Source organism: Desmodus rotundus, chromosome 8 (assembly GCF_022682495.2).
Source record: "Desmodus rotundus isolate HL8 chromosome 8, HLdesRot8A.1, whole genome shotgun sequence".
NCBI lineage: Eukaryota > Metazoa > Chordata > Mammalia > Chiroptera > Phyllostomidae > Desmodus > Desmodus rotundus.
Window position 1 is genome coordinate 85,261,305 of NC_071394.1, and position 27,418 is coordinate 85,288,722.

The following is a 27,418-nucleotide window of genomic DNA, read 5'->3' on the forward strand; positions in this document are numbered from 1 at the left end:
GCCAGGAGCTCCAGAACACCTGGAAGGGAATTACTTAGGCAGCATCAATGACAAAGCCCACGGCTTAGCATCTACACTCCAGGCACCAAGCTACAACCCTTCATTACCTAGAAAGAGTTAGAAAAATCTTATGACATCACAAAAAACCTAATGGAATTCAACTAATCTAGATATATTAGCTAATGCCTCAAGTCTGATTCATGAGAATCCCAAATTTTCTATAATAAGCATGGATGCTTTTATAATCAGGAGGGAAAATCAGAAGTTAACTTAAGAAAGCCACTCTTTTTTCTAAGCTATCCTTTCTTCCACACATATCAAAGCAAACCCAGAAGACAGTCCGAGCAATAGCCATGACACCTCATCTTACTTTGTGCGGCCCGGTGACCTTGGGCAGGTACTCCACAGAGTATGTCTTGTTCTTGTCATTAGCAGGGGTCACTTGTGCCTAGGGTGGAAGATAAGTGACAGTTAGAGAAGGCACCAGGTGTGAGTAAAAGCATGCTGTGCCAGCCAACGTCCTGCAGTGAGCTGGCTGGCAGGTCGGGCCCCTGTCCCGGCTGTGGCTACTTCCCACTCCATCACCCCTGCAGAGCACCTCACGAGAGGAAGAGCCTGAAGTCACAGAAACAAATCATGTGACACGAAGACTACCAAGTCAGGACTCTCCATTGTCTCAAGGCTGAAACTCTCTAGACAAGAGAGACTATAAAGCAAGTAACTTAAGCCTTTAAGGCTATGAACTGATTAAGCATTTATGAAATGCTGGGTCCTGTGAGAGTTACCCGGAATAAAACACATCAGGTTGAACTCCTGCCCCAGTGGGAGAAATGGACAATAGGCCCGTAAACTTAGAATTTCAGATGGTGCGAAGAACTAGGAATAAAATATAGTCTTAAGGAGATGAGTAGACAAAAGGAACAGTGCATGCAAAGGCCCTGGGGGAGGAAGCACAGGATGGTCAGGAGGGGGGGCAAGCAGGACATCAGCACTGTTACTGTATCGTACTGTGTCAGTGCGGTATTGTTATTGCTATTCTGGCCCTCAGTACCTACGACCTGGACTAAGGGGCCTTTGCTCAATTAAAAGTATCCTTTCTTTTATTAAACATTGTTTCCTTGGGTATCAATTTATATTAATTTTCAAGGCACAGTCCTTGAACAAATTAACTTTAACCACTGTAAGCCTGGGGATGCTTCTCGTAAAAAACAATGTTTGCTGTGAGGTTTAATGAGGAACATGGAAGCAGAGTCCCTGGCCCTGTGACAAGCCCCATGGGATGCTGACAGGGGACGCAGCATCCTCCAACATACCTCCTCTTTGTTCCCTTCTGGGTCCTCCACAAACACCATTAAGTCTCCTTGCCCAGCACTGATGGTGTCCACGGTGAACTTGGCCGGCTGCTTCACCATGTTTCCAGTAGGCTCGATTCCTGCCACGGGTTTGCACAAGCACATTACAAGCTGGGCCAGGCCCTGCCACAGGCCCTCGCCCACTGTGTCTCCTTCAGGAAACAGGGAGGTGGGACGTGGCCCTGCAGCCACCACAGGGGAGCCATGGACAAACTGCGGTGACAAAGGTACTCCAATAGGTTCCAACCCCTAATGTTGTCCCTGTTATTTAAGCAACAATCAATTCTGAACTCTTCAGAGCAAGGCAGCCAGAAGTCTATACAATTACGAAGAATGATGTGTGACCAGCAGTGGAGCTGGCACTGAGAGGTGGTGTGGGGGCAGGAGGGATGAGGGAGGGAGAATGGCTCGTTTTTCATCAAAGACCACTTTGTATTACTCGAAATGTTTAAAATGGCATTCAATTATTTTTCTTTAATTAAACTTTATTTTGAGATGATTAAGCAAATTAGAGATAGATTCCCAGGGAGGTATAAGAATAATACCCTTCAACCAGTTCCTCAAATGGTTACATAGTACAAAACTCTATTCCAGCACCACGACCAAGGACGCTGACCCTGACACAGTTAAAATACAGAACATTTCCACCCCCGTGGGGATCCCCCATGTTGCCTTTCTATAGCCGCATCCACCTTCTCCCACCTCATCCTCTTCCTATCCCACGATCCACTAATCTGTTCTCCATCTCTAGTTTTATCATTTCCAGAAGGTTATAGAAATGAAATCATACATTATGTAACATTTTAAAATTATCTTTTTCCTCTAGCACAATTCTCTGTAGATTCATCCAGGTTGTTGACTGTAGCAATTGTTTGTTCTTTTTATTGCTGAGTAATATTCCGTGATATGAATGGACCACAGTTTGTTTAACCATTTACCAACAGAATGGTACCTGAGTCGTTTCCAGCTGTCTGTTACTGGTGGAGCTGCTAATGCGCATTCGGGTCCCGGTTAGTGCGGGGACATGTTTTCACTTCCCCGGGATAAATGTCAAGGAGTGCAATTGCTGGGTTATATGCTAGTTGCATGTTTACTTGGTTGTTTTTTTTAACTGATTTTAGAGGAGGGAAAGAGAGAGGGAGGGAGGGAGAGACATTGATTTATTTTCCACTTATTTATGCAGTACTTGGTTGATTTTTGCATGTGCCCTGATCCGGGGATCGAACCCACAACCTTGGTGTATCAGGACAACACTCTAACCAGCAGAGCTGCCTGGCTGGGGCCTACATGTTAGTTCTTTTTAGGAAACTGCCAAACTGTGTTCTAGAGTGGCTGTCTCATTTTACACTCCTACCAGCAATGCATGAGTGATCTGGATCCAGTTTCTCTGCATCCTTGCCAGCATTCGGTGTTAACACCACTTTCTGCTTCAGCCATTCTGATAGGTCCATAGTGGTTTTAATTTGTGTTTCTCTATGGCTGCAACTTTCAACTGATGTGCCACAAGACACAATGCAATACCTGACTGTTTAGCTAGGGGCACTGACCTCTTTTCCCTTAGATTGTCAAATGAAAAATGACAACGGCCAACACAATAGCCATCTGGAGTGAATAAATCAAAATTACGTGAATTTTTTGTCAGATTGGCAAAAAATATATTTTTTGATGTGCCGCGGAATTTTAATAATTAGTTTATGTGTGCTACAAGGTGAAAAAGGTTGAAAAAGGTTGCTGCTCTATGGGAATGACATTGAACATTCATATGTTTCTGTACCACCTGTACATCCTTTTTGGTGAAATGACTGTTCCTATCTTTTTACCGTTTTCTAATTGGGTTGTTTGTTTATTTTGTTTTAACTATTGAGTTTTTGAGGGTTTTTATTATTCTAGATAATGCTGCTTCATTGAATAGGTGGTTCCCAAATATTTTCTCCCAGTCTTTAGCTTGTCTTTCCACCCCTTAACTGCAGTTTTAAAAGCCTTCTCAGGCCCTTCGTCTCAACATTTTGAGTTCTTCTGGAGATGCAATCCAGGTGTCCTGGAGGGCGGAGCTAAAGGAGCCTGTCCTGCGGGCACATGGGGGGGCCCAGGAACACACCCTCCACTGAGAGAAATCCCCCAACAGCACACACAGCCCAACCCTAGGGTGCCTTGTGTCAAGACTTTGATACACAGGCAATGCTTTTTTACACTTTTAAAAATTTATTTACTGACTTTTAGAGAGAGACAGAAGAAGGGAGGAAAAAAGAGAGAAAGACATTGATTTGCTCTTCCACTTATTAATCCACTCACTGGTTGCCTCCTGCATGTGCCCTGACCGGAGGATGAACCCGCAAGCATTGCACACCGGGATGACGTTCCAAAAACAGCTACCCGGAGAGGGCCTTTTATACATTTTTAAATATTAAAAAAGCTTCAACCTATCACTTTTTTCTTTTATGTATCATGCTTTTGGCGTCAAGTCTAAGAACTGTAACTTGTCCTGGATCCCAAAGTTTCTCTTATGTTTTTCTAGAAAGTTTTACAGTTAGAGACTCTTACATCGAAGTCTGTCATCAATTTTGACTTAATTTTTATATAAAGTGTAAGACTTAAGACTCAGGGGGTTTTTTTTGTTTTGTTTTGATTTTTTGCCAATGGATGTTCAGTTACTCTGGCAGTGTAAAAAAGGCTCTTTCCTCCACTGAATTGTTTCTGCACCTTCATCAAGAATCAGTTCTGAATATTTGAGACTTCTGGTCAAGATGGCAGCACAGGTAAACACGGCTCGCTTCCTAACAAAACCACATCAAAATTACAACTAAACTATAGAACAACCATCAGTCAGAACTGTCAGAAATTGAGTTAAATGAATGTCTGAAAACTACAGAATTAAAGAAACCACATCCATCCCGACCAGTAGGAGGAGCGGAAATATGGAATGGGCTGGTCTCACACCCACCTGTGGTGAATAAAAGTTCGGGAGGGAGGCATATCTCAGCAGTGAGGAGTCCCCGACACACACCAGACCACCAGCCCAGAGTTCCAGGGTCAGGAAGATAATTCCCCATAACTTCTGGCTGCAAAAACCAGCAAGGATTGAGTCGGTGGAAGAAACTTATGGACTCCTGGCCAAGACACAGGCATAGGTAGATACGCTTTGCCTCCTCTCACACCAAAAGAAGGACAACAACAAATTTAAAGACAAAAGATAACCAGAAATGCCAGAAAATTCAACTGTATGGAAGCCTGACAACCAAGGAGTTAAAGAAGAAACATTCATCTATGCTGGTAGGAGGGGCAGAGATGGGCAGCCAGGACACAGAGGACTCATAGCAAGACAACAGCTACAGGACCTTGGTGGGCAAGGCACCAGCTGGGGGACCTGGCAGTCCCATACTTGTGTGCAGATAAACTGGGAGGAACAACTGGGGAGCGAGACTGCGCAACCCAGGGTTCCAGTGTGGGGAAATAAAGCCTCAAAACATCTGACTGAGAAAACCTATGGGGGTTGCGGAGGCAGAAGAAACTCCCAGCCTCACAAGAGAGTTCATTGGAGACACCCACAGGGTCCTAGAATGTACACAAACCCAACCACCTGGGAATCACCACCAGGAAGGCCCAATTTGCTTGTGGGTCGTGGAGGAAGTGACTGAAAGCTGGCCGAGAGCCTAGCAAGTGGCATTGTTCCCTCTCCTCTGACCTCGCCCCCACATACAGCACCACAACATAGCAATGTGGGTTGTCCCCCGCCCCACCACAGCTAAGGCTCCGCCCCCTACTATGTAACAGGTACTCCAAGACAAAAAAAAAAAAGCCTGAATGAAGAACAGATCAAAGCTCCAAAAACAGCACTAAGCAATGAAGAGATGGCCAATGTATCAGATGCAGAGTTCAAAACACTTGTAATAAGATTCTCACAGAAATGGTTAAGTATGGTTACAAAATGGAGGAAAAAGTGAAGGCTATGCAAAGTGAAATAAAGGAAAATGTACAGGGAACCAACAGTGACAGGATGCAAACAGGGTCTCAAATCAACGAATTGGACCAGAAGGAAAAAATAAACATTCAAGTGGAACAGAATGAAGAAACAAAAATTCAGAAAAGTGGAGAAAGGTTTAGGAACCTCGAGGACAACTTTAAACATTCCAACATCTGAATTATAGGGGTACCAGAAGGAGAAGAGGAAGAGCAAGAAATGGAAAACTTATTTGAAAAAATAATGAAGGAGAACTTCCCCAATCTGGAAAAGGAAATAGACTTCTAGGAAGTCTATGAAGCTCAGAGAGTCCCAAAGAAGCTGCACCCAAGGAGGAACACACCAAGACACATCATGATTACATTACCCAAGATGAAAGATAAGGAGAAAATCTGAAAAGCAGCAAGAGAAAAGGAGACAGTTACCTACAAAGGAGTTCCCATAAGTCTATCAGCTGATTTCTCAAAAGAAACCTTGCAGGCAAGGTGCTGGAAAGAAGTATTCCAAGTCATGAAAGGCAAGGACCTACATCCAAGATTAATTATGCAGCAAAGCTATCAATTAGAATAGAAGGGCGGATAAAGTGCTTCCCAGATAAGCTCAAGTTAAAAGAGTTCATCATCACCCAGCCCTTATTATAGGAAATGTTAAAGGGACTTATCTAAGAAAAAGAAGATCAAAAACTATGAACAGTAATATGACAACAAACTCACAACTATCAAAAACTGAAACTAAAAAAACAAAAACGAAAACAAACTCAGCAAACAACTAGAACAGGAAATGAATCACGGAAATGGAGAACACGCGGAGGGTTATCAGTAGGGAGTAGGAGGGGTGAGAATTGGGGGAAAGATACAGGGATTAAGAAGCATAAATATTAGGTACAAAATAGACAAGGGGAGGTTAAGAATAGTATGGGAAATGGAAAAGCCAAAGAATTTATATGCATGACCCATGGACATGAACTAAGTCAGGGGAATGCTGGTGGGATGGGGGGTACAGGGCAGAAGGGAATAAAGGGGAGAAAAAAAAATGGGATAACTGTAAGAGCATCATCCATAAAATATATTTTAAAAAGAAGAAAAAAAGAAACTTCTGAATTCCCAAGCAGTTCCACTTAAAGAACCCACACACAGACTTACTTAGACACACTCCCTCTGAGCTCCAGAAGTGGGGTAGTAGCTTAAAAGGCACCAGTGTCATACACGGAGAAACTGAGTGTCTGCCATCAAGGTGAGAGCTGTGGGACAGCTTTCTCCCAGAAAGAAAGGTGGGCAGATGCCATTGTCTGTTTTCTGAACCTTCCCACCACAGAGCAACAAAGCTGGCAGGTGGGTACCATATCTGAGATTCCATCAACCTGGCTAATACTGTTTGCCCCATCCTGGAGATCCCCTGAGATTCTGTCCCACCCAACTAATGGGCCCACCCAAGGTATTAAAAGTGACTTTTCCAAGTGAATGGCTGGCCTAGGAAGTTTCATAACTTCCTAAATCCTCTCAAACAAGCAACAGCTAGCCTCAATGAGCCCTAGGCCCTGTCCCTCTTGCTCAGTCACCCCAGGTCTGGCACAAGCAGCAGACAGCCTAGATTCACAGCTTGGCTTCACCTGGCAACCTCCAAGCCTAGTACAAGTAACAGCCATCTCAGAGTGCTTTATAGCTCATGTAGGGTGGCCTTGGGCAGAACACAGGTAGGGGCTGACCTTGGCCAGCACCACCCAGAAAACCCCAGAGACCACCAAGCCAGTGGACAGTTACAGACCATGTTGGGCAACATTACCCTACCACTGCACAGCTAGTCCACCATGGTGGGTGGAAGTTGGTGGTCAGTGCTCATAGCCAGTGCCTGCAGCTGACTGGCCTGGGCAAATCCCTCCTATTTACCTGCCAACAGCAAACAAAAAGAGGGTGTACTCAGCCCATACAAGGCATATCTGGAATACCCAGCTTCAGTGATAGGTGAGGCTGTGCCACTGGACCCTACAGGACACCTACTACATTAGGCCACACTACCAAGACAGGGAGTCATAGCAGCATTATGAAGAGAGAATCTCAAAAACAGCAAGATAAAAGAGAGAATCTGAATAACAGTTAGTTACTACAGGGGAATTCCCATAAGACGGTCAGCTGATTTCTCAAAAGAAACTTTGCAGGCTAGAAGGGACTGGAAAGAAATATTCAAAGTCATGAAAAGCAATAGCCAAGATTGCTCTACCCAGCAAAGCTGTCATGTAGAATCAAAGGGCAGATAAAGAGCTTCCTAAACAAGAAAAAGCTAAAGGAGTTCACTATCTCCAAATCAGTATTATATGAAATGTTAAAGGGACTTAAGAAGAAGGAGATCAAAACTATGAACAATAAAATGGCAATACATACATATCTATCAATAATTTAATCTAAAAAACAAACTAAGCAAACAAGAACAGAGACAGAATCATGGATACAGAGAGCATTTGATGGTTGCCAGATGGGTAGCGGGTGTGGGGAAATTGGGGAAGACATAAAGTGATTAAGAAGTACAAATGGGTGGTTACTGAATAGCCATGGGAATGTACAGTACAGTACAGTATGGGTGTAGCCAGAGAACTTATATACACATGATCTACTGACATGAACAATGGTGTGGGGACTGCCTGAGGGGAGGCTTGGTGGGGGGGGGGAGAAAATTGGGACAACTGTAATAGCAAAATCAATAAAATACAATTTAAAAAAAAGAATCAGTTCTGCATATACGTGTGGGCCGTTTCTGGGTCCTGTATGCCCTCCGCCAATATCAGTCTTGACTTTTGTAGCTTTATAGTAAGTCTTGAAATCACATACTCTACCTGACTCTTCCCCTATTTTTCTTCTTTTTCAAATTACTATAGTTCATTTGCTTTTTCACATACATTTTGAAATAATAATCTTTTCTATGTCTACAAAAAAAATCTTGCCGGGATTTTGATAGCAATTGTATGAAACCTATACAGCAATTTGGGGAGAACTGACATGTTTGCTGACTTTTTCCACCCAGGAAAACGCTATGTCCCTCCACTTCTTGTTTAATTTATGTGTTAGTGGGGGGGGTTGTAGTTTTCAGCATACACATCCTGTACATGTTTTATTATATTTACTCCTATCTCAATTTTTTGAGCAATTGTGAATGGCACAGTATTTTTAATTTTGGTGTGCTTTTGTTATTCCAATAGATACAAATACAACTGATGTTTGTATGTTGATCCTACATGCTGAGACCTTGCTGAACTTATTTGAGGGGTTTTCTTTTTAAAGATTTTTTATTATTTTCTCATGGACTATCATGTCATCTGCAAATAGGGACAATTAATTATATGTGTAACTTTTCAATGTGTATTTTTTATTTCCGTCTCTTCCTTATTGTGTGTATTAGCTAAAATTTGCCTCATGATGTTGAACAGCAGTGGTGAGAGGACATCCTTGCCTTATTCCCGATCTTAGGGAACGTACTCAGCATTTCACCATTAATCATATCGTTAGCTGTAGGTGTTTTGTGGTAGCTAATTTATATCAGATTAAGATCTCCTCTATTCCTCTTTCTCTGAATTCTTATCATGGTTGGCTGTTGAATTTTGTCAGATGCTTTTCCTGTATCAAGTGACATGATCATGTGATTTTTCTTCTTTTTTTTTAAACCATTTTTTATAGTTATTCTATTAGTTGTCCCAACTTTTCCCCTTTTACCTTCCTCTGCCCATCCCATTCCCCGCTCCCAGTCAATTTCCACACTGCTGTCCACGTCCATGGGTCATTCACACATGTTGTCCAGTCCCTTCCCCTTCTTTCCACCGTTATCTCCGCCCTCCCCTCTGATCACTTTCAGTCTGTTCCATGTTTCCATGCCTGTGGTTCTGTTTTGTTCATTAGACTCCTTTCATAGGGAGATCAAATGGTATTTGTTTTTCACCGCCTGACTTATTTCACTTAGCATAATACTCTCCAGTTCCATCCATGCTGTCACAAAGGGTAGGAGCTCCTTCTTTCTTTCTGCTGATAGTATTCCATTGTGTAAGTGTACCAGATTTTTCATCCACTCATTTACTGATGGGCAGTTTCCAGCATTTGACTATTGTTAATAGTGCTTCTATGAACATAGGGGTGCATAAGTTCTTTTGAATTGGTGGTTCAGGATTCTAAGGGTATATTTGCAGCAGCAGAATCGCCAAGTCAGAATGCACTTCTATTTTTCGTTTTTTTAAGGAAATTCCATACTGTTTTCCACAGGGGCTGCACCAGTCTGCAATCCCACCAACAGTGCACTAGGGTTCCCTTTTCTCCACATCCTCACCAGCACTTGCTGTTTGTTGATGTATTAATGATGGCCATTCTAACTGGTGTGAGGTGATATCTAATTGTGGTATTAATTTGCATCTCTCTGATGGCTAGTGATGCTGAGCATCTTTTCGTATGTCTATGGACCTTCTGTATGTTCTCCTTGGAGAAGTGTCTATTCAGGTCCTTTGTCCATTTTTTAATTAGATTGTTTCTTTTCCTGGTGTTGAGTCATATGAGTTCTTTATATATTTTGGAGATTAAGCCCTTGTCCGATGTATCATTGGCAAATATGTTCTCCCATATGATCGGTTCCCTTTTCATTTTGATGATGGTTTCTTTAGCTGTGCAGAAGCCTTTTAGTTTGATGTAGCACCATTTGTTTATTTTTTTTTTCCTTTATTTCCCTTGCCCTAGGAGGTATATCGGCAAAAATGTTAGTATGCAGGATATCTGAAATTTTCCTGTTTGTTTTCCTCTAGACCTTTTATGGTGTCACAACTTAGAAATCTTTTATCCATGGGTTTATTCTAATGAGTTTTCTTCGTTAGTCTGTTAATATAGAATTCTATGTTGACTGAGTTCCTAATGGCATGCCAGCCTTGCACCCCTTGAATAAACACCACTCGGTCATGATTAATAATTTTTATGTATTGCAAAATTCTATTTGCTAACTTTTTTTTGCTAGTATTTTGTTAAGAACTTTTACATCATTATTCATGAGGGATATTGGTCTGTAGTTTTCTTTTTTGGCATTGCCTTTGGTTACAACAATACTAGCTTCATAAAATTAATTGGGAGGTGTCCCTTTTCATATTTTCTGGAAGAGGTAGTGGAGAATTGGTGTTAATTCTTCCTCCAGCGAAATCATCTGAGCCTGCAGATTTCTTTTCTAAGGGCTTTTAAATTGCAAATTTGATTTCTTCAGTGGTTATAGAACCACTCAGGTTATTTACTTCATCTGGATTGAGTTTGGCAGTTTGTGGTTTTTGAGGGAAGTCTATTATTATTAGCCATGTGTTTGCTCACCATGTTCATTCTTCCTGTTATTCCAAGATTCCTTCTTTTATTGTTGCCTTCCTGTCCAGAGAATTCTCTTTAACCATCCTTTTAGCGTAGATGCACTCATGACAAATTCTTTTCGTTTTTCTTTTTCCGAGAATGTCTTGATTTCCTCTTCATTCCTAAAGGACATTAGCCCTGGATATAGGATTCTGGGTTGATAGTTCTTTTCTTTCAGCACATGAAAAATGTTGTGCCACTTCCTTTGGTAAGAAATCTGCCATTCTATTTTCCCCCGATAGGTACAGTGCCATTTCTCTTGCTGCTTTCAAGCCTTTACTGTTTAGTTTCTTGAAGTTTGTCTAAGATGTGGCTTGGTGTAGACTTCTTCTTCCTGGTGTTTGTCTTGTTTGGGTTTAGCTCAGTTTCTTCAGTCTGTACGTTGCCAAATTCGGGAAATTTTCAGCCATTATTTCTTTGAGCATTTTTTTAGCCTCTTTTTACTCTGCTTTTGGGTCTCCTAGGACATGAATGTTAGGTGTTTTGTTATCGTCCCAGGGGTCCCCAAGGGCGTGTTCATTTTTTTTCAGTCTACTTACTCTGTCATTCAGATTGGGTCATTTTTATTGTTCTCGTTTCCAGCTCAATGATTTTTTCTGTCTTTCCTTTCTGCTATTGAGCTCATCCAATGAATTAATTTTAGTTACTGCATTTTTCAGTTCTAAAATTCCATCTGGTTCTTCTCTATATGTGCTACTTCTTTGCTGAGATTTTCAATTTTTCATTTGTTTCTAGTATATTTGTAATTGTTTGTTGAAGTCTTTTTTTTTATAATAGCTACTTTAAAACCTTTATCAAATAATTCATTCTAACATCTTGATTACCTCAGTGTTGACATCAATTAATTGTCTCTTTTCATTCAGGTGGAGATTTTCCTGGTTCTTGGGATGAGAAATGGTTTTTGTTATCAAAACCTGGGTATTCTGAGTATTATGCTATGAGACTCTGGGTCTCATCTATACTTTGTGTTTTCACTGCCTTTGTATAATATCACTTCAGCAGGGGAAGAGAGGGCACCTGCCTTGTTACTGTCAGTGGGGGAGGAAGTTCAGCTTCCCCATTCCACATCCACCATACTCAAAGTGAGGGGGACTCCTCATTACTGGTGGGTGGAGGTGGGAGTCTCATCTTTTATTAGGCCTCCCCCACCAGTGGCTGAAGGGGTAGGAATGCCTCACTACTACTCAAATGGCCTCTACTAACATCACTGGGGTGGCTTCCTTATCTGTGGTGACAGTCCGGGCTCCCCATCTGGCCTTAGATGGTGTACAGGGGGGCGGGGACCCAAGTTCCTGCTGTAGTGTTCGGCTGGAGTGCAGCAATGACTGTCTAAAGTGTTTTCCTCCTCAGCTGCCCTTTCCTGATATTTGAGCCAAAAAGAACAGGCTTTTGTTGGGGCTTTTGGTGTTTGTGCCCACTGGCATTTCCAGCTTGTCAGCTTCTTCAGTTCCAAGTCTGGGATATACGAAGCAAAAGAAAAACCAAGGAATTCATTACTGTGTCAGTCCTTGGATGCCCAGGCCCCTAGCTGTTTTGCCTTATTCTCTTTCTGAGTCTTCTTAAGTTTCTTCTGTATAAAATGCTCAGAAATTTTAGATGTACTTAGTGGGAAGAACTGGACAAAGTACTTCAACTCAATCTTCCCAGAAGCAAAAGACCTATTATTTCTTTTTAAGTTTTCTGTTATGGAGAATTCCAAACCTACACAGACACTGAGAGCTGTACAACGAATCCCTGTGCAGCTACCCGCTAGTTTCAGCAACTCCCCGCTCACTGCCAGGCTTGCTTCACATCTGCACTCTCTTCTTGTGTTGTTTTGACACAAATCCTTGTCCTCATCTAGGAGGTCTGTCCAGGAAAAGTGCAGCCATTGTTAATATAATGAGAACGGTTTGCACAACATCCATGTAACCTGGCAGCCAAGAAGAGTGGACTGGAATGCACACGTGTGAACAATGATGCTTCACTGTACTAGTCAGTGGGGGTGGTAGGCACTGTTGAGTGAGCATGTGTACTGTGTGGCCACCGCATTCAAAATGACTGAGTGAGTAGAACAATGAGTCTGTAATATATTTTGCATTAAGCTTGAACATTCCTCTGTGGAAACTATTTGGATGATTCAGAAGGGTACAGCTATGGGCTACTGGTGATTGGCAGCTTCATCATGACAACACGCCCACTCATGCGTCACGTCTCATGTTGAGTTTTTTGGCAAAACATCAAATCACCCAGGTGACTCAGCCCCACTACAACTCAGATTTGGCGCCCTGTAAATTTTGGCTTTTCCGAAAACTAAAATCACCTTTGAATGGTAAGAGATTTCAGACCGTTGATGAAATTCAGGAAAATACGACGTGGCAGGTAATGGTGATTGGGAGAACTGTGTGAGGTCCCAAGGTGCCTTTGAATGGGACTGAGGAGTCACTGTCCTATGTACAATGTTTCTCGTATCTTGTATCTTCAGTAAATGTCTCTAGTTTTCATATGACGTGGCTGGATACCTTCTGGACAGACCTCATCTTTCACCCACACGCCTTCACTATGTGTCTCTAAAGGACATTTTTAGAATATACACATCAAAAACCATCCCATCAAAAAATTAACAAAAAATCTTTAATATGACTAAATATTCAGTCAGCATTCCAATTTCTAATTATAAATATTATTAATATCTTTTAACAGTTGAAATAGAATCCACATAAGGTGCGTATATTAAAATCGGTTGCTACGTTTCCTAAGCCACATTAAATCTCTAAGCTTCTCTCCATCTCTTCTTTTCCTGGTCATCAGTCTATTAAAAACACTAGGTCATTTGTTACTACACTCTGGATCCGTATCAGTTTTCCAATAAATAATTTAGTTTAAGAAAGTTATTGGTAGATTATTACCATATTTTTGGGACCATAAGACGCACCTAGGTTTTAGAGGAGGAAAATAGGGGAAACATTTTGAAGCAAAAAATGTGGTAAAATATTTAATAACATAAATAACGTAATATTCACCACCATCCCCAGCGAGCCAGGTAAGCTACATTCAGACTATAAGATGCACCCCCATTTTCCTCCCAAATTTGGGGGGAAAGTGCATCTTATAGTCTGAAAAATACGGTATATAATAAGATAATATTCACACATTGATAGGTAGGAAATACAAGTGGAGGAAAACACATAGTTTGAATTCATTTCCCACTCTAAACAGAATGGAAGAGAACACAACAAAAGCCTGGAAAGGAACACCTCAGAATGAAGGAATGGATGGGAATGGCAGCAGGGAAGTAAGCACTGGGTTTTTATTTTCTACATTTTTCTTCTGCTTCAAATTTACAGAGTGATCACAACATTTAACAAGAAGTTTAAACATGCACTTAATACATTCACAAATACCCACTCCATCTGACTCCAACAGCCCAAGAGAAATAACTAACTCTAGCTTATCCAAGACCCTGGCTAACCATGGTTGGCTAGGAGGCCGAACCACACCCCACACTCTGTAAACTCCCTGGAAGCCATGCTCACCGAGCAGACAGCTGTTCTCCATGGTTACTCAGAACGAAGAGGGTTTAAGTCTCTCTATGCGGTGAACGCTTCACACAGAACATGGGTTTCTGCTTAATTCACAGATGTATGCTTTCAGCCTGCCCAAACCCAGGAGGAAGCCCACCGCAAAGATCCATTTGTGGCTACAAGTTTACCTCAGCCCTGCCCCCTCCCCTGCGCCCACTGGAACTAAGCGAGTCAGGGCTCAGTGAACAGATAACCAGCAAGGGGTAACCAGCTGGAAACAAAATGCAATCTAGTCAACATCCAGGAGAGAATATAAAACAAACCCATGGACCCTTTAGAAACCAGAAGCTGAAACCCTCTCGATTCCTTGGTTCAGGTGGCAGAAATGGCGCTATGTGGCCACCCAGGAAAGACTGCAAACCGTCCCTGCCCTTAGTCTCACCATGGGACAAGCACTATCTTCAGGCCTCCCACCCACTGGGCCTCATGTGTGACCCTGTTGCCTAAAATGACCACATTTTGTTTTCCTACTTAAAAAGAAAAATCAGTTAAACACAGAATTACCATGTGATCTAGCAACTACACCTCTAGGCATTTACCCAGTAAACCGAAAGCTGCAACTGAACATATTGGGTACACCATGCTCACAGCGCGCTATCACAGTAACCAAAAGATGGAAACACCCCAAATGTCCACTGATAGAAGAGTAGAAAAATAAAATGTACTATGTACAAACTGAGTATTGTCCAGCTTTAAAAAGCAATGAAATTCTGATATACAACAACATAGATAAACCTGAAAACATGGTAAGGAAGCCAGACACAAAGGGACAAACACCATATAATTACATTTACATGAGGTACCTAGAACAGGCAAATTCAGAGACAAAAAAGTACACTGGTAGTTGCCAGGGGCTGAGGGGAGGGGGAATGGAGAAGTATTATTTAACATGTACTGAGTTTCAGTTTGGAAAGATGCGAAAGTTCTGGAGGTGAATATGGTGATGGCTACACAACCCAATGAATGTACTTAATACCACTGAATGGTACACTTAAAAATGTTTAGATTAGCCTTGGCTGGTGTGGCTCAGTGGATTGAGTGCTGGCCTTCGAAGTAAAAAGTCCCGGGTTCGATTCCCAGTCAGGGTGCATGCCTAGGTTGCAGGCCAGGTTCCCAGCAGGGGAGTGTGAGAGGCATCACACACTAATGTTTCTCTGCCTCTCTTTCTCCCTCCCTTCCCCTCTCTCTAAAGATAAATAAATAAAATCTTTTTAAAACAATGGTTAGATTAATGAATGTTATGTATATTTTACCACAAAAATGCAAAGAATATATACATATGCATATACACATATATGTATGTATGTACACACACATTTACATATATAAATATATGTCCACGCATTTTTAAAAGGTGTTTGCTCCCCAGGTACATAACAGAAGGGGGCAGATGAAGGAAATGGCAATACTAGCCACATTCCTGAACTATATAGTAAGTTGTCACTTTTTAGAAAACAGAAATAAGAGAAAACCATTTCACATTAACAATGAGGAAACTGGACAGCTAGTGATAAGATTACTGCAAACAAGCATTTTACGCCTTGATTACATTCAATCCACTTAACCAGTTTCGTTGACAACAGATTTATTTGGCTGTTTGAGCTTTTTTGCCACTTAACCTTTAAAATCAAAGGTTCCCATTCCAGCCACCGCCTTTGGTACGGCTTTCAGAAAGCACTCTCGGAGCAAGCGTGCACGTGCTGATCTTGGGGTGTCTGCACACGGAGGGAGGCCTTCGAACAATGTCCCAGACCCCACCTCATTGCCAAAGGGACCCCAAATACATGTGGGTTTGTTCCAAAGTAATCAGACTGTCTCTAGTCTAAATCATGCTGAAAAGACAGGTGAGCAGGGTGTTGAGAACCATGCCCAGCTCCACTACCCTGGCTGGAGGTCATCTTTAGACTAAGCTCACGCCAAATACAGCCACACTATCCGCAAAGGGAGTGAGCGTATGAGGCGTCCCACAAGAAACGTGCTCTGGCCTCTTCAGGAGGTCAATGTCATTTAAAAAAAAAAAGTTGGGAAAAATTATTCTAGATTAAAAGAATCTAAAGACAAATAACAAATGTAGCACAGTGAATCATAATCAGATCTTGGTTTGTAAAATAAAAAAAAACTATGGAAGAATTTTAGGACAAATTTGAAAACAAAACTGGGTATTAGTTGATATGAAATTATTGTACATTTTTCTTATGTGTGATGACGAATACTGTGGTTACTAAGAGGATGTCCTACTGATGCACTGCTGATGTGTTCAAGCGTGAAATGTCACCACGTCGGAAATTTATTTTCAAGTAATTCCAACAACCACACACATGTATCACACACGGCAACACACAAAGGGCAGGAGGAAATTACTACGTTAGGATGGCTGAGAACTGTCGATTCTAGGAGAGAATACGCAAGTTATTTCGCGTGTCTAAATATTTTCCCAATGGTCATTATGCAGATTAAGAAATACAATGCACTCCTACAGAAAACGGCGTAAGTCATAGTTGCTGTGCTGATCTTTATCAGAAATCACACTGGGCTGAAATATAATTGTTCTCCTTTTAAAAAATTAGTGTGCTTAATAACCACGTATGGGGCCAGGCGGGTACCGGAAATTCGGGGGGACCGCTGTGTAATGTACATGACTGTCCAACCACTGTGCTGCGCCGGAAACCGACACACAGCGCTACTGCATGTGCACAGAAGCTGCAAACGAACTCGCTCCCTCACAAGAAAACTACTGTGCCAACGTCAGGTGCCAACCAGAACACCTAATGCCTCAAAACGCCTCCAACCCAACAGAAAACTGCGCAGAACACTCTCGGCGGCTGCATAAACAGGATGTCTTAGCAAGGAAGTGTCTGCCAGGGGTTATCAATAGCTCCCACCCCAACTGGAAACCTGAGTAGCTTTAGCACAACCAAAGGAAAAATGAATCATCAGCCAGAAGACCCAGGTTCCTGTCTGCCACCCTCCCACCCCCAGGGGACCATGCCTCTGATTCCTCCTCTGAAAAATGGGAACAGTCCTTTCTTCACCCCGGAGTCAGTGCACTAAGATCATGAAGTGACAGACTATCAGCCTCTGTCACATTAAATCAGCAGGTTCATAAGGCAGAAAAAGATGCTCATAAACAAAAGGACCTTAAGGTTAAAAAACAAAAACCAACCACACTGACAAAGGAAGTGTCCAGTGTCTTCCAGGATTTAGCCTGCACATTCTTGATTATAAGAACGCTCCTCCTGAAGCCAATTATAATCTTTAAGACCAGAGGACAATCTTCGAATCCAACACGACCAGTGCTTACCTTTGCCATAGGCCCTGGCTTTCTTGGGGTTGAGCTTGGGTTTAAGAGGAGCCCCTGGCTTGAGCTTGGCTTTGGGGAACTGGGACAGGTAAGTCATCACCGAGTGCTCATCCACATCTGGGTGAATAATTTCTTCAGGAGTGATGACCTAGAAAAACGACACGGTAAGTGAATGCCAGAACACATCACTTCCCAGTAACTACTGAAGTTTTTGCAAAAGCCTCGTAAACACTACAAATAAAAAATTGAGTCCGTTTCTCAACTAAGTGAAATTACATTAAAGTGACATGCCAAGATCAGTGTTTTTTAACCTTTTAGAAGTGTCACCATTCCCTCTGGAAGCTGAAGACCCTCTCCAGACGATTCTGGATGTCATTTGCAGAAGTGCATGCTTCCCCTCCACCCCCAAAAATAGCCCCCTCACTCCCCTGATCAAACTTCCCAGTGCGATAAGCTATGTGACATGAGGAGGATGAAGAAAAAACTACGTATGAAATTAGAGCATGTTACCAAAAAACCACATAACCTGGCCTTTTCCCTTTGCTCATCTACCCATTGTCTGCATCTCTGCTAACGCAGCTACTAACAAAAAAATCAAAATAAAAACAACAAAAAAGAAGACAACACAGTGACATATCTGATGTGAGGTCTCCCAGACTGAGTCTTTGCGCCCCCCCACAGTTCACAGGTTGAAGCCCTCACCTCCATGCGATGGTGTTCGGAGGTAGGGCCTTTGGGACATGAGCAGGTACAGAGGAGGTCATGGGGGTGGAGCCCCCAGGACAGCATTAGTGTCCTTAAAAGAAGGGTAAGAAAGACCAGAAGGTACATTTGCCCACCCACCCTACACTCTCCTCTCTCTCTCTCTCTCTCTCTCTCTCTCTCTCTCTCTCTCTCTCTCTCACACACGCACACACACACACACACACACACACACACGGAAGAGGGCCCTCACCAAAACCCCAATCTGCTGGCACCTTGGTCTTGAACTTCCAGCTCCCAGAATTGAGAAGTAAATGTCTGCTGTTTACGCCGCCCAATCTATGGTATTTGTTTTGGCAGCCAGAGCTAAGACAAGTCTCTACGTTAGGAGCCATTAAAAACATGGGGAGGTGATAAATGTCTACAGATACTCATCTTTGGAGCAAGAATATTAGTCAAGTTATTTATAACCCATGCTGGACAGGCAGCCTCACTGAAGGCATCGTAGCTTCAGTTCCACCGCCTGACCCAGCCCCAAACAGCGCAGTAAACCCTCCTGCCCCAACAAGAGGCGAGCCGCTGAGAGGAACACGAGACTCTGTCTCATGACCCAGGTTAACCAATTGCTGATGAACAACATATGCACCCAGCTTCCCTCATCCCATGGTAACTCACACGCACGCACACACACACACACCCGACAACCCATTCTCATGATTTGCCTGCAGCAACAAAATAGCAGAATATTTGGGTTTGTACAGTATGTTCCATAATGTGGAGAAGTACGTTGATTTGGCATTCCTTCTGGGCAATTCCTTCACCAACTTTACGGTGCCAACATCACATGAACGTCAGAAGGAGATGGTTTTAGGTTTAAGAGCTGGAAAACATACCACACCACTTCCTGAGGATGGAAAAGCCAAGAAAAGGGCCACGAAGCAGAGCCAAGGTGCCAAAGCCAAACCAAAGAAATACGGGCAAGTTTTTCTACCTGCCAAGGGGTCCTGTTACAAAGGGCACCGGGCTGAGCTCTGAACACCAGCTTGGACCATAATGGAGCCTGTGGTGAGGCTGCTCATCCCATGCACTGGATATACCCACAGGTTTTCTTGACGAGGGCTTGGAACTCGGGAATCACAGTGGCCAACTTTCATGGGGAAGTTTTTTAGACTCCTTGGAAGGGCTACTGTAAATGGTATCTAAGGCTTATCATAATTTCCAAGTTCTCCTGTGATATTTCTGTGATAGGATTATGGTCAATACAAATTCTTCCCCAATTTTCATTAGTTGTAGGTTATCCTGATGTAAATTTTTTTTAAAAGTTCTAAGTGTGGATGAGAGGGACACACACCAAACCTGACAAGCTCAGGGGAGGCCTCTGTGGTAACCACACAGGATGATCTGATATCAAAAAAGCGTTCTCACGGAAAGCAGGCCAAGGTGGGAACACGCCCCTTTGCAGGCTAATGCCGAGGGGGTCAGACGGCCTGCCCGACCCAGAGGCACCCACACCGCTGCAGAGCAAGCGGGAGGGTGGAAACAGCCCTGCGGGACGGGCACGCTGGACGAATACCTGTGGGACTCCCAGCCAGTCGTCTGCCTGCTGCATGGCTTCTCGTGCATTGTCCACAGGCTTCTGTGGGTCCCAGGATTCCCAGTCTGGGCACAGACCTGTTAACAAAACCCAAAAGATGCTGTTAGCATTAGCTGACTAAAGAGATTTTTGGAATTTACGATGGTGCAAAAGCAGTCCATATTCAATAGAAACCATACTCAGTTTCGAATTTTGGTCTGTTCCCAGGCTAGTGGTATACAGTGCGGTACCCCTGCGACGGCTGGACAGTGGCAGAGATGATTTTGCCCAACCGTAGGGTAAGTGCTCTGAACATGTTTAAAGTAGGATAGGTTAGTATATGAAATGCATTTCTGAGTTACAATATTTTCAACTTACAATGTGTTTATCGAGACATAACCCTATATAAGTCAAAGAGCATCTGTATATATTTTACAGAAAAAAGTATCACAGATGTGAGCAGGCAAAGGTGGAACTATTCTGTCTCAGCTGAGACGTCTCCTTCAGGATGTTATCTTCTTGAATTAAAATGGGGGTTAGCCACTCCTTCCTCAGCGGTGTGAAATACACGAATGAATGAACGAACAAAGCCTGTAAACCCACTTGTGCCCCGTGACTTTCTGCAGGAGGGATTTTTCTGACCGTCCACACTTACACTTCTGTGCCCTGGTCACCAAATGTGTAGGGTTGACACCAGCTGGATATCCTACAACTGAACTCAGTGCTGACACTTTCTACCTGGGACAGCAACAGATCCCAAAAGTTAAGAGCTCAGTCCCACAAGACTCACCCCCTCCTTCCGCTTCGGACACCAATCCTAAGTCCAGGTTGACACCTGGGCTTCTGACTGACCAGGTACGAACCCACAACTCCTTCCTCAGCTTTAATCATTTACTGCAGTGGCTTGCAGAACTCAGGAAAACAGTTTGCTTACTAGATTACCAGTTTATTATAGAAGGATACAACTCAGAATAGGAAGGTGGAAGAGATGCATAGGGCAAGGTAGGAGACAGGGCGAGGAGCTCCCATGCCCTCTCTTAAGGGTACCACGCTCTCAGGACCTCCATGTGGTCACCAATCTGGAGACTCCCTAAACCCCACAGTTCAGGGATTTTTGTGGAAACCATTATACAAGCAGGACTGATCAAACCACTGGCCAGTGGGGATTACCTCAGCCTTAGAGCTGAAAGTTCCAATCCTCCGATTGGCGGCTTCCCCTCACAACCAGGCCCCACCCTCATACACAAACTCAGGTGTGGCTGGAAGACACCAACTGTCATGGCTCTTGTCACTTAGGAAATTCCATGAGTTTTAGGAGCTCAGTGCCAGGAAAGGGGACAAAGGACAAAAATATAGTTCTATTTTAAGTCTCAATAGTGATGCAGAGAGATCTGATCAGATCACTAGGGGGGATTAGGGAGGAGGTTGCCGGAGGCAATGATAAAAAGTTACGGGCAGGACTGGCTGAGAAGCTGAACACCTCTCCAACTATGAGCCAGAAGATTTAAACCAGGGGTGTCACACTCCTTTTCACCGGGGTCTACATCAGCCTCGCGGTTGCCTTCAAAGAGCCAAAATAATTTTAGGACTGGATAAATATAACTACTCCTCAACTGTTAAAGATAAGGAGTTGAAACTACATTCGGCCCTTTGAAGGCAACCGCGAGGCTGATGTGGCCCCTGGTTAAAAGGAGTGTGACACCCACAATTTAAACGCAGGGAAGGCAGAAATGGGCTCTCTTTCTCTTCCTTGAGGATGCCTGATTATCATTCTGTAGCTGCTTGCATCTCCCAAAGGACAGTATTTTAAATGGAAGAAGGAACTCTGGGTGCAGCCTAAAATTGGTCTGGCCTGGCAGAGGAGGGCAGGGTTATTCTTCTTTGGGTGTTCTAGAGGGGAAGGACTCTGAGACAGAAGAAGCCTGCCCTTCTTCCATAATTGTGTAGCTTTTGTATCTTATGAGGTCTTAGTTTTTTAATTAATCATACAGAAATAAGATAATTAAAAACTAACAGGGGGGCCCTGGTTGGTGTGGCTCAGTGGATTGAGCACTAGCCTGCAAACCAAAAGGTCACTGGTTCGATTACCAGTCAGGGCACATGTCTGGGTTGCAGGCCAGGTCCCCAGCTGAGGGTTTGTGAGAGGCAACCAATTGATGCCTCTCTCCTACATCAATGTTGCTCTTCCTCTCTTTCTCCTTTCCTTTCCCTCTCTCTAAAAATAAATAAATAAATAAACCTTTTTTAAAAAGCAAACAGGAGCAATGATAGGGGAAGAAGAGTTGAAGATTTGAGCCTTAACTGATAGACTAAGTGATTAAAGCTAGAACTCAAGAGTTAAAAGATTTCAGCTTTAGTTTATAGGCTTAAGTGAGCAATGCATGTGGAAAGCTTTTATTCTAAAATTGTGTAGCTTTTTTAAGATATTATTATTTATTTTTAGAGAGAGGGGAAGGGAGCAGAAAGAGAGGGAGAGAAACATCAGTGTTTCCTCCGATGTGTGGCTGTCTCTTGCATGCCCCCCTCTTACTGGGGACCTGGCCCACAATCCAGGCGTGTGCCCTGACTGGGACTCAAACCGGCAACCCTTTTCGCAGGCCAGCACTCAATCCACTGAGCCACCCCAGCCAGGGCTAAAATTGTGTAGCTTTTGAACAAAGACTCCTTTCCTTTTTCACCAAACCTCTGCCTCTGGAATTTCCCTAGACGGTGGCAGCGGGCGGCAGGACCTCACTTGCTGTTTGGTAACAATCTCACAGTGCCATTCCTGGATATATCGAAAAAGGCTGAGCTAGCATCCTGCATAATTAAAAAAATCCACTTGCTCAAAGGCCAAAGCTAGAATTATCTTAAAATCCTTTGTAAGCACAAGTACCAGAGTAAAAACCCCCAGGTTTAAACTGGAAAGAGGTCTCCTAAAATGTGTCTCTGGATGTAAGCAAGGCAGAGGGCACTGGGAAATGAACCACTGCTGAGCTCAGAGTTACTTCTGGATGCCACCAGCTTCAGGCTCTGAAGGAGGAATAAGGCTTCAAGTCAGTCCTCCTCCCCTACCCAACTGACACCAGATAATTCTGCTCTGAGCATGCTGGGAACCACTAGCTTATTAAGTGTTAATGTGCCCAACACATACATGGCACTCAGGAAATGGAAAATATGATTATGAGAGCTTTTTACTGAAAACAATTTGGGGAGGTACATATAAACACAGGCTCTGGTTTTCCTATTGAGTGTGTCCCAGCAAACTCTACCCATCAGTCTAATCCCTCTAGGAGGATAATCACTGCCTTGGGGCACGCTCGCCCCTCCGGGAAGGGCGGAAAGGGCTCCAAGTGGATCCTGACCAAGCCCTGCTTCACGGCAGCGAGAGAAAAGGGCAAAGAAAGCCATATATAGTCAAGCCAGTGGTGGATAAAAATGGGTACTTTCCACTCAATGAAAGTTTTCAAATTTTCATGCCAAGCCACTTAACAGGGCCACATGTTTTTGCCAGAGGCTACGGGAAACTAGGCACCAACTGTGGGAAGACGCAGGACTTTGGAGTGTAGAAGCTAACCCCAAGGCCTGCTCCAGCATTAAAGCCTTCATCGGGAGTTGGGATAAATAACTGAAATCAATACTCAAACAAGTCGGTGGAGACACCTTTAAGACCTGCCAATGGAAAAGTAAATGGAGACATTTTTAGTTCCTTTCACTATCTTACAATGGGCTAAAACCAGAAGTACACCAATCACAGCAAACCTAGCTTTCCCAGTGAAAACCAAGACCCCTGGGTCCCACATACCCCCATCCCAAAAAGATAGCTTAGGCAGCCACGGGCACTTACCTGGAGCACAGCTGTCCACCAGGGCACCCAGCGCTTTGCCGTCTTGCCAGTTCTGGTTGAAGTTGGTGATGGGCAGATAGGGGATCTTGTTCTGAATCCATCCCAGCAGCCTCTGCTTTGGCGTCTGCTTCTTGGCATCATCATCCCCTTCATCCTCCCACACGGGCATGGAGATGGAATAATGCAGGATCAGTGTCCACACCAGGCCCAAGATGAGCTTCAGGTTCCCATCCACAATGGCTTTGCTATCTGGGGAGAGAGGCACAGGCTTGGTCACTCTCCTAGGCTGCATGGGAGTGACTCACGCTCATATGAAAGAGTAAATGAAGTCCTCACCTCTTAGAGAACCATACTGAACTGTCTACGAGTGAAAGACGCAATGCTGGAATTTGCTTCAAAATGCTTGAGGATAGGAATCAGTAAAGTAAATTCCAAAATGTTGTAAACTGGTGGCACTGGTACATGGGAATGCATTATACTATCATTTCCACTTTTGTGTATGTTTGAAATTTTTCATAATAAGAACTTTTTCTAAATTTAAGTGTTCTGTAGTCCCTTTCAAGGAAAGACCCTTCATCCCATCCTCTTGCAGGACAAACCCTGACTCATTCAATGGCCAGTTCTGATGGTCGGTGGCCCTTCACTCGCAAGAGACAAGGACCATTCACTCCTCAGCCCACCATGTCCCACTCGCGACTGTGAGCACCTGCTGGGGAGAAAATGAACCTTCATCTTGGAGCTCCCTGTCCTGTCCCATCCTCCCAGCCACCCACCACAAGCCACCTGAACGTTGGTTAAACACACCAAACTGAACTTAAAATGAAACCCAACTACAACCACATGAAATATATACTCACATGCTGATAAGGAGTAAGTGGCATGCCACTCAAAATGAAAGGACTGGTTGTTTTTTCTAATTAACCTGTTTACTGTTATGTCCTCTTACAAGAAAAGACCCTCTTAAAAGGCTGCACCCAAAACCACAGAAACCAAAGGTAATTTCATGGCTGCAGATCCGGTCATAATAAAGCCGGATCATGTAAAACTGGATGAGTACAGACTATCATGAACTGGTTAGCAACACCAATTAAAGTCGAGCAATCCTCACTCAAAATTATGGTGCCCTGCATTATTCTATGTAATAAACCGTATAAATAATGGCTCGTAAGCAAATCTGTCTACATTAACTCACGAGCCCAGTGACAAATTAAAATGAAGGACCCCTTGTCCAAAAAGAATGGAGAATTTCACGACAGCACCGGCAGAGCACTAAGCAAGCACGGAGCCCTGTCAGCTGCACATGAAGCCAGCTCTGCTTCCCAGGGTCCGTGGTCAATAAAGCTGCAAGAGTCTGCATGAAACTCTGCGCAGGACTCGTCTCCAAGGACTTCATCCCACCAGACCATACATTTCTCCAGCAGGCAGTCCTTGGCCGTGACTGAATTTTTGAGATCACATGTCCTATTATGAGGTTGTCTTTGAAGTGCTACCAACCGATCCTAAGAAAGTCCCGGTCACGCATTTTTTTCCATGCCAGGTTTCTTTATTCAAGCTAAAGGGAAAAGAGGGGGAGTGGGGTTGGGGGGAGTGTATGCTTATTGACGTTATGGTAACAGCAGTGCCCAGGTGGGGCCTGGCCTTGCACCGGTCAGGAAGCAAACAGGCCGAAGTCTCACCCAGCCACAGGCATCAGTCTGCAAAGCTCAAACTTCCCTGAGTTGTGTGTTTAAATGTCTTTCCAATGCAAACTTGCAGATTTCTTTCATAAAGCAAAACGCGAAACTAGTTAGCTCTATCTTTACCCAGCTTTATAACATGCTGGTCTAAAGGAATGAGACATGAATCTTTTTCAAAAAGATTTTGGGGGAAATATGACCCAATAAAAGTCTGAGCCAAATCTATGTAAAATACAATGCCCAGAACTTCTGTTTCCAATGAATTCAAGGTGGGTGTCCAAACAGGAAAGCCCCCATTAAGGTCTCCCTGGGATAAATGATACTTTCGTTGTGCTATTCTAAGAAGCTGGAGGGATGGTAATCCTCATTCCAAAAATGATTTTGACAGGGAAAGGTTCAATGCTTCACCGAACTCTTGGAACAATAAAAAGATGGCGACTTGCCCAAAAGGCCTCCCCCATCCCCACCCACATGAAATAGGAGACTCCTGACACCCTGAAAATGAAATGCTACACAGCATCACGGTGCCGATGTCTGACCATCACAGCAGATCACAAAATTTCCGGACCCGAGTATGCTCCGCGCCGTTTCTGTGGAGTGTAAACGCAGAGCAGGTCAGCCAGAAGCTGCTCTGCCGGAGCGTCAGGGAGAGCCTCTTTCAGGAATACAATCAGCCAACACCGCCACGCCCACCCATCCTCCTAGATTCTGCTTAGATTGACAGTGGGTTGGAATCTGGCCACAAGTTTCTCCTCCCCAAATCACAACCAATCACAATCCCCACGTAACTAGTCCTGGCTCTGGACAACACTGACCCTCAAACCACATCCACCTTCTGGAAGTACTTAAAATCATCCAGCATTGCTTAGAAGTGAGGGCAGAGGCGCTTTTTTTTTTTTTTTTTTTTTTTAATAGCTAGAAGTTAACTTGAGCTACTGCAAATTCTAGGATGGAATGTTTTCACGTCATTCCAGCACATCAGTTCTTCAGGCTCTATTTAGCAAAATTCTGGACTGGGTGCATGTAGGGGGGTGGAAACCAGCTATTTTAAGGCCATCTTCAGAAGCCTCTTGAAACGTCGCCTTTGTGGACAAGTTCCCCCGAGGCAAGGGCATGGTGATCTTTCCCCTCTCTCTACTCATATCAGGAGGGTGGGATCCACACAACCATCGGTGTACCTACCGCAGGCACTGTGCTGACCTTCTCTCCCGGCTATTACCAGGGTGGTAGGGTTGGGGACCTAGGAGGATAAACCTGAGTAGACTCCAATCCACATTTTTGCTTTGCTGGGTAAGGAGAGCAGGCCATGCTTACACGAGGGCCACCGTGCAGCTGGTTATTGGGTCAGAAACGGCCACATGACTTTGCAGGAATCAAGGAGAGGTTTCAGAAAACCTTCTAGCATAGGAGTTTCCAAAAACCTCCTGCTAGTGTCCTTGGGGAAAATTCACCCACTGTATTCTACACTACGACACGGCCATCTGGAGAACGGCCATCTGGAGAACGGGCTGCTACAGGCTCTGCTCCCTGCCCTCTCATCTCCGTTACCCACTGAGAGGCGGTGAGGCAGGGTTGTTTTCAAGTATAGGTTCTGGAACCAGCAGCTCCACTAGATATCTCACTTTGAAGAATCTGTCCACCCTCTCTAAGCCTTATTTTTCCTCATCTACTAAATGGAAATGATCAGTCAACACTTCACAGGGCTGCTGTAAGAATAGGTGGGTTAGAGAATGCCTGGTACTCAGCAGGCACTTAATATTACCCACCACCCCCACCCCCCTCACCCCGCTTACATCCACCTCACTTCTAGGTAACTGCTATGTGCCAAGCACAGAAGCTATAATCCAGTGTTGTGTGCAAGCAAAAAACAAAAGGAAAGAATGACCTTGTGAATTAACAGGAGGGTGAAATGTTCAGTATGTCACTTCTCTGAGCCGAGCTATTCACAGGTCTTGAGACTTGGAAGTCCCTGCTCTCTGGTACCAAGAGGAGGCTGAGCCACAACACTAAACATGTAAGGACATGTGAACCCAGGACATGTAAGGTGCACAGGGGACACGTCTGGGCTGGGCAGTTCAAGAGACCAACATGGCCCAAGATCACCAAAGAGGAACCA

General features: G+C 43.8%; 1 protein-coding gene across 7 annotated transcripts in view; it reads right to left on the reverse strand.

Moving 5' to 3' along the window:
- The window catches only part of FLNB (filamin B), a 140,459-nt gene that overhangs the window by 65,079 nt on the left and 47,962 nt on the right, over nucleotides 1-27,418 (reverse strand). For all 7 annotated transcript variants that reach the window (XM_024556563.3, XM_045192408.2, XM_024556562.3 and 4 more), the window contains exons 2-6: nucleotides 23,627-23,875; nucleotides 19,801-19,898; nucleotides 17,526-17,673; nucleotides 1,314-1,432; nucleotides 371-448 (exon numbers count right to left, since the gene is read on the reverse strand). In XM_024556563.3, the coding sequence (XP_024412331.1) occupies nucleotides 371-448; nucleotides 1,314-1,432; nucleotides 17,526-17,673; nucleotides 19,801-19,898; nucleotides 23,627-23,875 (692 nt within the window). The remainder of the gene's footprint in view (nucleotides 1-370; nucleotides 449-1,313; nucleotides 1,433-17,525; nucleotides 17,674-19,800; nucleotides 19,899-23,626; nucleotides 23,876-27,418) is intronic.